Source organism: Fringilla coelebs (genome assembly GCF_963513975.1).
Source record: "Fringilla coelebs genome assembly, chromosome: 15".
Taxonomy (NCBI): Eukaryota; Metazoa; Chordata; class Aves; order Passeriformes; family Fringillidae; genus Fringilla; species Fringilla coelebs.
In genome coordinates, this window is record NC_140041.1 from 720,161 (window position 1) to 732,962 (window position 12,802).

At 41.8% G+C, this 12,802-nt stretch overlaps 1 protein-coding gene across 1 annotated transcript in view; it reads left to right on the forward strand.

Moving 5' to 3' along the window:
* Positions 1-8,694: 8,694 nt before the first annotated feature.
* The window catches only part of LOC311159691 (A-type potassium channel modulatory protein KCNIP1), a gene marked incomplete at both ends in the record, with an annotated part of 280,379 nt that continues 276,271 nt past the window's right edge, over positions 8,695-12,802 (forward strand). Inside the window, one exon of the mRNA XM_084215897.1 lies at positions 8,695-8,782. Within this exon, the coding sequence (XP_084072023.1) occupies positions 8,695-8,782 (88 nt within the window). The remainder of the gene's footprint in view (positions 8,783-12,802) is intronic.

Sequence of the window (12,802 nt, forward strand, 5' to 3'; positions counted from 1 at the left end):
GGATGAAAAAAAAAAAAAGGATGACGTAGGTATATGTTATTAGAGCCATTTAATAAAAAGATAAAAAAATGAAGAGAATATTTTCAATAAATTCTGTCTGAGGTACTTATTTATTGCAACATAAAGAAAGTACTTTGTCACAAGGTATATATGCTAAGTTCAAACCAGTGATTGCCTCAGTGAATTAACTGAAGGTTGAATGAAAACCTAGTGTGTAAGGAATTGGGGAGATGAAAGAAATATAGTTCTCATTTTCCCTGAAATTGAAATGCTGAGTAAATTTCATTTTTTAAACTTCATTACGTAGTGCCTCTAGAAGGAGCTATGCTATCCTTACTGTCATACAAGTTCTTCAAATTGATGTTCTCATCAGTGTTTCGTGGTTTTTTTTCTGACCTATCCTACCAAGCCACTGAAGCACAGCTTACGTATTAGCCATTGCATTCCTCCATTCAAGGACAGCTCAAGTTCATACATGCTCTCACACTATCATAAAAATTAATATGTACATGATTCCATGTCACTGGATCTAGGAGGCATGAGAGCAGTCATTGATTCAATGAAAATGCTCACCCTTCCCAAAATGAAGGGAAACATGGTTTAATATTTTTTTATTTTTCTTTCTACTTGGGTCCTTTGTAATGACTTCTGTGAAGGCTAATTTCTCCATGGAGCTTAATACTCTGACTTATGAGAAGTAAGTCTCTTGCTTTTGGACTAGATCAGTTTTTCTGGACTCTGAATGTCTTTATGGGGAAGCTGCCCTCAGCTCCCACTAACCTTTGTGCAAGGACAAGATCATTACCAACCTTTCCCCACTTCCACTTTACAAGCTGACTACAATCTCTATGTTCAGTATATGCCGCTTGCTCTCTGAGCTGCTTTGTATTTGCCAAGTAGTATCTCTGTCTGCAGTTATGGTTAGGCAAACTGTGAATGACAGAACAAAGGAAGAGTATGTCTAACCCTCTCTGAAGAACAGCTATCCTGCTAATACAGAGCTAAGATGGTAGTTAAGCATGGCCTCATTAAAATGTTGACATCACCTCACTGCTGTAAACACAGCAGTAAGCATATATTTCATATGTTAAACCATTAAGTTTCTATGAATTCACTTCCCTGTGAAATATTTCTTTAGAGCCTGTGTGTCTCTGCTTCTTCTGCTGCTTTTATCACACTGACACATGTGTGATAAGAACAGACATGATGAAACGGCGTGCTGAGACCTCTACCCGCACAGTCTACCTGCATTCAAGTAAGATGACAACTCTTCATTTTATGTAGATCAATTTTTCAAAACTATTCCTTGAAGTTACACTTTTTCTAGGGATTAGTTAAATGATGATTCTCGATGTGTTAGGTTATCTCAAATCTAGAGGTGATTAGGACACAGCTAGCAGGAACAATTGCCTGTACTTGCTAGATTTGATTCCAAACAGATAATTGAAATTTCATTTATGTTCTATTCTAAGACAGCTGTGCCAACTGGGAGTGCAATAAAGGTGATCGAGTATGTCTGCGACAACACTTCTGGAACACCTGGTACCTCTAAAGTTCTGTGTGTGGGTGAGACTCAGTGTATATCACCTGGGAAGAAGAGCTAGGTGCACAGGCTGAGCAGGTATGCTCCAGTTATGTGTCTAACTTTTACAATCAGGACAGGAGGGACTACCAGGCTCAGGATGAATATGTGAAGACTGGAAACAATTCCCAGTGCGGGAGGAAAGATTCTACTCTTCCTGGTTTAATTTAACAATGCATCATTCCAACATGGAAAAATTTCAAGAAAAAAGTTTATGAGAAGGAGTTTGAGAGGAGTTTCTGCAATGATGCCCTTCCTCACAGCACAGGGAAAAGGAGTGACTTGGGTTATCCTAATTAGGCCAAGATTATTTTTGCTTCTATGAGAAGTCTTTTTTCAGTCAGACATGAGAATGGACAAGACTGAATACCCAACTAGTGGACAACTGCCTCCCATGAGACCAAGTAACTGAAACTTATATTATAAAAATTACAAATACTAGAGTCCCAGGATCTATCATGGATCCTGGCCATCATCTCCATCGCCTTTTTGGCTTCCACAGCATGATAGCAATACCTGTGGAGAGAACTGAGTAATGTGAATTCTATTGATGCCTCAGGTTTTAGCTTTTATATTTTTCAGATTCTGTGCTGCTTTAGTGTGTGGGTCTGGGCTTCATATTAGGGATAGTAAGCTCTCTTCACAGCATAGGTAGACAAAACAATTCCTTGTCCAGCTGGGGACCCAAGGACAGCTGATCCAGATCTCAGGCCCAGGAGCATAAACAATAGTGCACTGAAGAGAGAAAAACAAGAAGGATGGGACTTCATGGGCTAAAGCTGTTACTGGACAATTAGCCCCAATATGCTAATGGACCAAAATTTATAAAGTGTTAGATCCCAGTGAGTGACCAGTGGCCCCTTTTGTGACCATTTTGGGTTCGCCTGGGTTGTAGCCCTGGCTGGGCTCTTGTGCTGCCCAAGGTAGATTTATTGAGGTCTCTTAATAAATACTTATTTTATTCTTTAGCTCCGTCTAGTCTCTGTTCTAGGTCAGCCTTCACAAGGCATCGGTTTCCCCCTCCTGTCACAGTCACCAGAAATTGATGCCTTGTGAAGGCTGAACTAGAACAGAGACTAGATAAAGGTAGAGAAAAAAGTAGGTATTTATTAGGAGGCATCAATGGGTACACCTTGGGCAGCACAAGAGCCCAGCTAGGGCTACACCCCAGGGGAACCCAAAATGGTCACAAAATAGGCCACCAGTCATGGGATCTAACACTTTTATAAGTTTTGGTCCATTAGCATTGTCCAGTTACAGCTTTGGCCCATGAAGTCCTATCCTTCTTGTTTTTTCTCTCTTTGGTCCACCATTGCTTATGCTCTTGGGCCTGAGATGTGGATGAGTTGTCCTTGGGTCCTCAGCTAGAGAAAGTATTGTTTTGTCTACCTAGACTGTGAAGAGAGCTTACTATCCTCTAATATGAAGCCCAGACCCCCATAAAGCAGCCCATACCCCCATAAAGCAGCACAGAATCTGAAAAATATAAAAACTAAAACCTGAGGCATCACTATACCCTCACACCCATGGCAGCAGTTAGCTCTGGAATTGCTCTTCTCAAATCTAAGGTACCCATAGAAAAATAGAGGTATTCCCTTTATGCTGGAGAGGATTGTAGGAAAGCAGAGCATCCAAGTTCACCCAAATCAGCCAAATTGTTCATACTTACTTCAGAGATTACTCTTGAGCATTTGGTGTGTAGTTTCAAGTTACTAGATTAAACTTTCTCCTGATGCAAATTGGTTCAGCTGTCTTTTATGTCAGTAGTGGCTGAACTCCCTGACTGAACTTGGCTCATATGAATATATACTCAGTGAATATTTTTACCTCTCATCCACCCACACTGGGATCCTGAATGGCAAATTAGGAAAGAAAAATTTCCTATAATACAATTTTATATATTTTTGGAATGATAGTTAACTTGTATATAGTGTGCTCAGATTTGACATGCAGAAAATTAAACTAAGCATGGGTGCAAATGAACCAATTGCATTTCTAAATGTTATAACTACTCTAGCCCCTTATTAAGCATGCTCAAAATCCATGTAAAAAATTAGTATATTCTATACTCTTTTGGAGTTTATTACAGTAAAGCTTTCAGAGAAAAATATTATTCCCTACATCACAAACTTCCCTTAGTTTTGCAGGTTTTTGTGCTTCTGACTGACCTCCTTAGGCTTTTAGCAACATACGGAAATTTAATTTACAGAAGTACGGTCTGTCTATACTTATCTTACTGTCTCAGTACATTATAAAAAAAAAGCTCAGATGAAGGACATAACACCTTTATTTCTAACAGACATTCTCTGTCATGTGCTGAAGTCATTTGACTGCAGAATAAGCTGACTTTGTACTTTCCCACAGACAGTAAGCAATTAGAGACCCTTCAGGATCAGTATCTTTATGCCCAAGTATTCTCTTTCGAATGACAGTGTTTAGAGGGCCTTTGGCTGCTGAAACTTCTGCTGAAAGCTTGGTTAACTCCAGCCTTCAATGAGTTACAGGACAGAAATCTCCAACACTACACCGAACCTGCTGCAACTTCTATGCAACCCTGTGGTTATAATGATCCCCTCTGACTGATGCACATTTTGTGTTCCTTTTGATCCATTTTCACCTGTTACAGGTCTGCTGGGACTGGCTAGGATAGACACAGGAGCTGGTATGGGCTGTTTTGGATTTATGTTGGAAGCCCTGTTAACAAAACAGGGATTTTCTCCCTATTGCTGCTCAGTGTTTATTCAGAGTCAAGGTCTTTTCTGCTCTTCATGCCACCAGTGAGCAGGCTGAGGAGGCACAAGGAGTTGGGAGGGGACACAACCAGAACAGCTGACACCAAATGACTCCAGGGATATTCCACAACATGTGGCATATCATATAATATCATCATATCATATCATATCATATCATATCATATCATATCATATCATATCATACTTAGCCTAAAAAGTTGGGTAAAGAAGAAGGAAGGTAGGGGGAGAACATTTGGAAAGATAGAATTTTTTTCTCCAAGTCACTGTTACATCTGATTGAGCCCTACTGTTTTAGGGATGGGTAAACCTGCCTGGCCGTGGGAAGCAGCAAATTATTCCTTGTTTTGTTTTCAAGTGTGCCTGGCTTTTCCTTTCTCTATTAAACTGTCTTTATGTTGGCCCATGAGTTTTCTTAATTTACCCTTCTAATTCCCTCTCCTGTCTTGTTGGGGAAGTGCAAGCAGCTCTGGGCAGCTGAGCTGCTGGCTGGGGTTAAACTATGACATATGGGCCAAAAGAGGCAAATGGATATCTGAGAAGAAATCTCTGGAAACTGGAGCTCCAGTGTATGGAACAGCAACACAATGAAAAGCCAGTGTTCACAAAAGAGACAGAGGAGTCCTGCAACTTTATTCAAAGAAAAGGAGAGAGTCTGATGGGGCATATCCCCATGGGGTCTCTCACGAGATTTTGGGGGTGCCCCCTCCTTTTATCCTTAACTCCCTGTCGCATGTTGCTCTCTTTCTATCCCCAGTGGCAGAAGCACCAGGAAGGTGCAGCTTTTTCCCAGCTGCCTACCGGATGTTCCCCCTGGAACATGTATCGTCAATTTCCCCAAAAACATCGCAAGTTCAGGCTGTCTGGGTTATGCAATAGACTTGTGTGGACCCATTTCTCCCATTACCCTAAAGTTACCTGAGTCAGACTGTCTGGGTTCTGTAACAAACTTGCACCTCTTCAGGTTTGTAGAGACATCAAGACCCAGTTTGAAGATATTAACACTCATTTCTCCTAAAGACCCTTGCCCATAAGAGGCGTTTGTGAAGACATTAGCACCCACCTTTCCTATCATCAGGGAGGCTAAAGTCCTGTCTGAATATTACACAGCAATTTTCTTTTTTCTGCTGTGTAAGATGTCAGTTTCCATAGCTTTCTTTACTAATGCTCCTAGTACTCATTCTATTATCCTATGTTCCCTGACACCCAATTATATCATAATGTATCTATATAAATGAAATTAACATGCCGCAAACTTTTGATAAACTGATTAATAATATTCTGACTCCTTGATATCCCTATTGATGTTTTATTGCCTTATTACAGCTTTTTTTTTTCTTTTGAAGAATAACTTTTTCAACTTTAAATTGGATATCTAGGAATAAAGAACAGCCTTGAGATTACTTCATTAAGGAGTTAATTAGTACCGTGCTTTCCACAAATAATCTACATTCTCTTTCCCTCCCTGTGTGCTGTCATCATTCTGTATTCCTTACCCTACTGGTTGTTGATCTGTGGTGTAGGGGTTAGAAATATGACTTACATATGAAGCTTGTGCACCACTTTATGTTTAGCCATATGTTTCTAACAATGTTCGACAATGTATTTAATCTGCCTCAGTTTCGCTCTAACCTCATTGGTCTGAGCATCCCCACAAATGTAATAATCTGTGAAATGGTGAAGTCATATATAGTCAAGGCTCTGCACTGTGTAGAGGTGATGGTGGCAGGAAGCCCAAGACATTTGGGTATTTAAAATTCAGCTGGGCAGGATGTGAAGGCAATAGGGCCTTTACTCCTCTGCCTGCTTGCAGCATCCTGACCAGGAGTGGCCTCAGGGCTTACTACTGGTGTCTCAAAGGCAGTATCTAAATAATAGGCTAGCTCCCTTTTGTCCTGTGGAGCACAGTAAATAAAAGTCAGACTTTTGAGAAACTTACAGAAAAATGTGCCCAAAAGATTGTGTGGAAGGACAGCCCCAAGATGGAGGCTTTAGCCATAGGCGAATGTTTGTGTGAGGCTGGTGGCAGCCTCCACATATATGGCCAAATAGAGCCAAGCGTCTTCACGAGCTCACAACCGCTTTTTCATGATGCTTTGTAGAAGTTTTCCAAAGCTGTGGATTATTACATCTGAAAAGACCTGAAACTGAGTGAGGCGACTGGGTAGAAGTGAGAGGGCAGTAAAACGTTCGGTGCCCGGCAGCTCAGCACGGGGGATGATAGTCCCAGCAAAAGCGGACGAGAGTGGTAATTTTGTCCTCAAGTCGCTTTTTCCATGCCAGAGAACATTGTTTTTTGAGGTAAAATGACGCTTGGGAAAGCCTCCCAGGAAAGTGCTCTGAGACTCTCTGCCTGAGAAGGAGGAGGTGAGCAGTGGTGAGGGACTGGACGGGGAAGGGGAAGGGGAAGGGGAAGGGGAAGGGGAAGGGGAAGGGGAAGGGAAGGGAAGGGAAGGGAAGGGAAGGGAAGGGAAGGGAAGGGAAGGGAAGGGAAGGGAAGGGAAGGGAAGGGAAGGGAAGGGAAGGGAAGGGAAGGGAAGGGAAGGGAAGGGAAGGGAAGGGGAGGGGAGGGGAGGGAAGGGGAGGGGAGGGGAGGGAAGGGAAGCAGTGCGGGGGTGCTGCGCGTGTGAGGCGGGGATGAGGAGCAGGAAGGCACTTCCAGTTGGGAGGGACGGATAGTAGTGAGTCTCACAGCAAGGTGAGCTATTTGGCAAAGCCTTGACTTTTGGTTCAGGAATGTAAGTTTTCCTGTAAAGCAGTTTACTGCTCTCTGAGTGAAAGGTGGTGCTCCGCAGTTGCCACTCTGAGATGATGGTTGGCTCCAGGTGGCTTTGCCAGAGACAAGGCTGTGATAGATAAGTAATGCGATGATTGACTCTCACAATTAACAGACACACATAATGTATATAGATTAAGAAAAGTTTTATAGGTTTATAGTTATTTTTTACCCCCTGCATTGTTATCAAGGGAGAGCCGGGGTTGGGACATCTGGGAGGGTCGGCTTGTCACTATGGCGACATCTGACCTCCAATCAGGATTTGAGGAAGTAAACTCCACCACTGGACAGTGAAGAAAGAGTTGATGGACAGAACTTTGGGAGGGGCTAAAGGGTTAAAAGGCGAAACTTCCATTGTGTGGGTGAGCACATGGAGGGGAAAATCCTTTGCTCCTGGCCCTGTAACATTTTTCTCTATTCAGTCTTCTGTTGTATTTTTGATAAGGTTTAATAAACCTTTCTAACTTTTTGAAAAGTGAGTGGCTATTTTTCACAAGGCTGATAAAGCAATTTAACGGGCTGGGTGTGAGCAGAAACCTGAGGTAAGCCTTGTGGCCCGGGCAAGCAAATAGTGCATTTTGGGGGTTGCTGAAAAGCATCTGAGATAATGCCAGGATCTGAGATGAGGCCAGGATGAATTAATCCTAAAGATGCTCGACTCTGCCAAGTACTGAGATGGGGTTTGAGATTCCTCTGCTTTGCTGCTGGACGCATCAAGTCTTTTTATTTAGAGTATTCAAGATGCAGCAGTAACTGATTGAAGTGGAGAAGCCAGAGCTGTGTATGTTGCTAGGGGAATAGCTCCTATTATACGGGGAGTGAGCACCGCACCAGCACGACGTGAAAAGTCAAATGTGGGGTTGCACAGAAGGTTGAGCCCGAGCCCCGCCGACTCCGAAAGGCCGGGGGCACATTCCTCTGTGCTGGGCAAATCACTATCAGAGAAGCGTCTAAGCTGGTATAATTAAAATAAAGATTTTTTTTTTTCCTTCCCCTGGGTGCAGCTATGTTTTCCTAATTCTAGGAGGTTTTGCAAAGGAATGCTATGCAGCCCTCTACATGTGACCGTGTCACTACGGTGTTGGTAAAATAAAAAAGTGTTATTTTCTGGTTTTCTAGACCTGACGAGCAAAATTGACAGTTTTATTGAAATCCTCAAGAAAAGGGCACCAATAAAAGCTTTAATCAGCAGCTTTTATTTGCAGCAGCCGTCTCCTGCTGCATTCCCTATGCCCACTGTGGAAGCCCGCACAGCCTGCGGAGGCAAACCCTCCCTCCTCGCCTGTCTGGCTGAGGTGTTGCTGTGCTTAGCAGCTTCTATCAGGGCATTGTAGCAGGTGCTTGCAGTCCCGGCCGAGAGGATGACGAGGAGAGCTGTACCTTTAACTAAAAAGAGATTTGCATTGCTCCGCTACAGTCTGCCGTAGTAGCTTCAGAGTGAGCAAACCTCAGTGCAGAGCCTGGGGCTCGGTGCATGAGAGCAGAGCACTGCACAACAAGTCATATCAATTTTGTAAAGGACTCACTTTTTAATTTTATTGTTATTCCTGAAATTTGTAAGAGAGAAGAGTTTATCTGTCTGAACCATGAGTGGCTGTTCAAAGAGATGCAAGCATGGGATTGTCAAATTTGCCCAGACTGTTTTTAAACTCATCACAGGAACTCTCAGCAAAGGTAAGGGAAACATTTTAGTTCATACTGTTCCTCTGTTCTGTTACGTTTGTAGGGTGATTTCTGTAGGCTTGTGAGAGGTTTCCAATAGGGTTTATCATTTGTCTCTTCAGAGGTGTTCTGGTTTAATTCTGGGAATTGGCTGCTCTGGAAGAAGTTGCTGTGTGCAGTGAAGATAGGAGTTGTGCTGAAAGCCTTATGTAATTGTTTCTACCTTGTGTAGTGTTTAGCAATCTGTCCTGGCTGGCAACTATAGTGAGTTATTTCAATGTGTTCAGAAAGGTGTTTGTGAAAACAATTGATGTGCAGCCTATAAAATTGAAAGACTTCCTAATTGTCAGTAACTTGTATTTCTCTGTGTCATTTTATGCTTTACTGTCTCTGCTAATTTGAAGTATGTGTATACCTTGCTTCAAAATCTAGGTCATTGCTTACTGCATACATTTGAAATACCTTCTGCTTATTTAAGTTTCGCTTGTTACTTACACCCTTTGTGCTTTCTCATGTGAAAGTGAAAGAGTACCAAACATATTTACGCTGTCCTTTTTACTAAAATCAAACAACAAACAAAATAAACTCTCTCTTCTTCTTTGTAGTCTAGTAGTTCCTCTGTTGGTGCCCTCAGGTAAGTTATTTTATTTTTGTTGGCCATTCCTCTCATCACCCTTCTCAGCACACCTCTGGCAGCTATTTATGTGAGTATTGGTGATCTCTGTGGAAACTCCTGACAACTGTAAATAATACTATACTTGAATGCTGTTCACCTGTTGAAATGTGGTCAGTTCTTAGGTGAAGACTTCTCCAAGTTTTGTGTGTTTGGTTGGAGGCAGGGGTAGTTTTGGGAATTGATAATAAATTATTAGCAGAGATATTTGTATAAGGCTGAAGAGTCTCTATTATGATGCAGTGTTTTAAAATACAAAGTCAAGCTTTTTAATATAGTCATATTTAAAGAGCAAAAAAGTAAGCACTTATTTTTCATGTAAGTTTAGAATTCTTGGAGATGTGCGGCTGTGTTGGCTGTTTGGAGCGTGCAGATGCTCTACTATGAATTTTAATGTTTACGTGATTTCTTAAGATAAACTAAAGCAGGCTTAGGTGACTTTCAAAAAAGTAAATGTAAAAGTGCCAAGAACTGTTAAGAGCAGTTTGCTTTTGCAGAAACTGGGAAAATTTATTCAATCGTTCTCTGTAGAAAAGAAATGTAGTTCTTAGACAGCTTTCTCATATTAACATTACTGGTTTGCAAAAGAAATCTGCACCAGAAAAATGTCTGTTTCACATTAAGAATACTGGACAGGTTGGTTGTTTTTAAAATCAAGGCTGGTTTAAAATTACATCTGTGTGTATGTAATTATTTTTCTTCCACTTTCCTCCGTATCATCCATATCCTGCCAAACACCAGCAAAGAATAAAGAATTGTAGAAGTCTGTCATACAAAAGAGCTGACAGATTTTGGTTATAATTCATGATTAATGCCAAGATGCTTCTCTCACTATTAGAAACAAATGAGAAAAACAAATTACTTGTCATGCTCAGAAGAAAAGTTAGTGGTGATGTCTGCAAGATCTTGTTTTCTACAGCATGTTAGTATGGTGAATTTGGTATACTTTATTTGTGCTTTTTTCATGAGATAATGGTATATAGGATGTATGCCATTATAGTCACAAGTGATCAGTGGTAAGTTTTGTGCCATCTCTTTGAGTTCCACTGAAGGCAAGAGGATGCTTGTGTTCTGGTCATGTTTCTCCACATGTATATCTAGAGCAGTTAATCTAATGCGGTGCTTCAAGCAGCCCTTGTGTTTCTTGACATAATAAATACAATAATAAAATGAGACTGCTACAGTTGCCTTAGCTCTGGCAATGGGATAGATGAAAATTTGAGTCTGATGACAGAATAGCACTGTACGAAGAGCTAGAAATTAAAGTATAAAACGTCCAAGACCTGTTTCTCCTGCCCCCTGCTGCCTTCTGAAATGCGCCAGCATTGCACTATCGTGGTCATTGCAGCCAACGCAACGGTGTTGTACACTTTTACCCATCTCTTTCCCATGCCAATGTCTCACTTCAAGCTGTTTGGATGAGATAAGTGTCTTCCTAGGTTTCAAAGAATTTTAAACGCTGAAAAACTTCCTTTTTTTCCCATTCAGTTTGTGTTTTAAACTGAGAGAACCTGATTCATGAAGGAATAAACCACATGAGATAATTTGTTGTGCAGACATCAAAGACCTACTATACTTAGAATAAATGTTTCCATGAAGTTACCTAAGAGAATCATAACTAGAAAGTTATTAGAAAAAATAATGCTCAGAATTGTTGAATTTTTAAAAAAATGTTTATGTTTATTTGTATGTTCACCCCAGAGCTTATTGCTTAGTATTTCTTTTAGTAAAACTTCTGCATGTAAAGCCAAGAAATAGAAACTTGTATATCACTATTATTGGTTTTTTAAACTTAAATGTATAAACACATATACATGCTTTTGCATATTCAAGTATTATCAGCTGTGTTTTTCCTGCCACTCCTGCCTCATTTCTTTCATATTGTTTAATGTGAGAATTTACTTTAAATACTTTTTACAAGAAAAATCCTTTACTAGGCACAAGTTCCATTTTCTTCTTACGCTTGAAACATTTTGCGGTGTTATTGCAGTTGGAGATACCCCACAGTTCAATTGCCATGTAATCCTTAGCTGTGCTCTATGGCTTCTGCTTTTTCTAATAACAGCAATGTTCATTTACAATATTAAAATGAAATTGATTGCAGCTATGAAGTCCTTCCTTTTGCAGCAAGGTGTGAGGAGGTGTGCTGGCTTTGCATCACGGAAGTGATGTTCTAAGAGAAGCTGCTAGCATTTTCTTCTGGGTCTGACAAAAAAAACCAATCAGTAATTACCTTTGAGAACTGACAATCTGTTAAACTACTGAGAAAGCCGATAGGCCTCTGTGAACACCCATGTTCAAAACAAAGAATCCTGAGAATTCTGTCTTTTCTGGCCTGAGAACCGGTAACAAGGCCGGCCCAGCCCCCCTGTCTTGGCCGGGCTGGGTGGGTTCTGCTGCGGGGCTTGGCCCCATTGATTGCGGGGCAGGGGGGCAGAGGCTGTGGGGCTAGGCCGGCCATGGCTGCAGCTGCTAACATCTTGCTGCTGCTGAGCGCTGCCGCCAGCCCAGGCCAGGGTCCACTGGGTCCCGGCTGCACCGGAGCAGCCCTGGGCCAGTCTGGCTCAGCCAGGATTCTACCGCCACTGACATTCACTTGCAACCACAGCGCAGAAGGGAAGGAGAAGCCTGTTCTGGCCTGTCTGTTAAGATCCTACCCACTTACCCCCCATCCACCCCCAGCCACAGCTCTGGCTGCAAGCTGCTGAGCCTGTCCGGGGTCAGGTGACCATCTGCAGGCCCTGGGTGAAATAGTAATAACTCTTTCACTGCTTCAGTCTTCCCTCGAGTGAGAGAAAACAAGTGCCGGCAGGTAAAGGAAGGACATGAAAACACGAGGTCAGTGAAGAAGTCAAGTCCCAGATGGGAGGGATGAGGAGATGCCTTAATCTTGGGGCTGAAATTCTCTTGTAAAGCTGTGGAGAAGAATTTAATTGATGCATCAGACTCTTTGCCCCTCTAATACATGAAGGTATGGGGAGATGAAAGTGTTCAAATTGTATGTATCTCACAAAGTCTCCATGCTAAAGTAAGCAAATGTTGAAGTAGCTGTGATCCCATAAGTTTGAACAGAGAAAGAGAGAAGAGTGATGAAGACCCTGTGCCCCCTGGGAGAAAAGAACACCTCTGTTCCCAGAGATGAAGATGCTTTCAAAGACAGATAAAGAGAACCTTTGCTCTTGACAGCTCATCTTTAAAATAGTACCCCAAAAGTTGACATGGGCCATAAACACAGCTGTGGGAAAAGCTGTAAAAATGGGAGGGACTTTATGATTGCAGATGTTCTAGGCAGCTGCTATTCAAGGAAATTGAAAGCCACGAGAGAACTGTTTTCTTGTGGAGAAGTCTCCATGAATTTA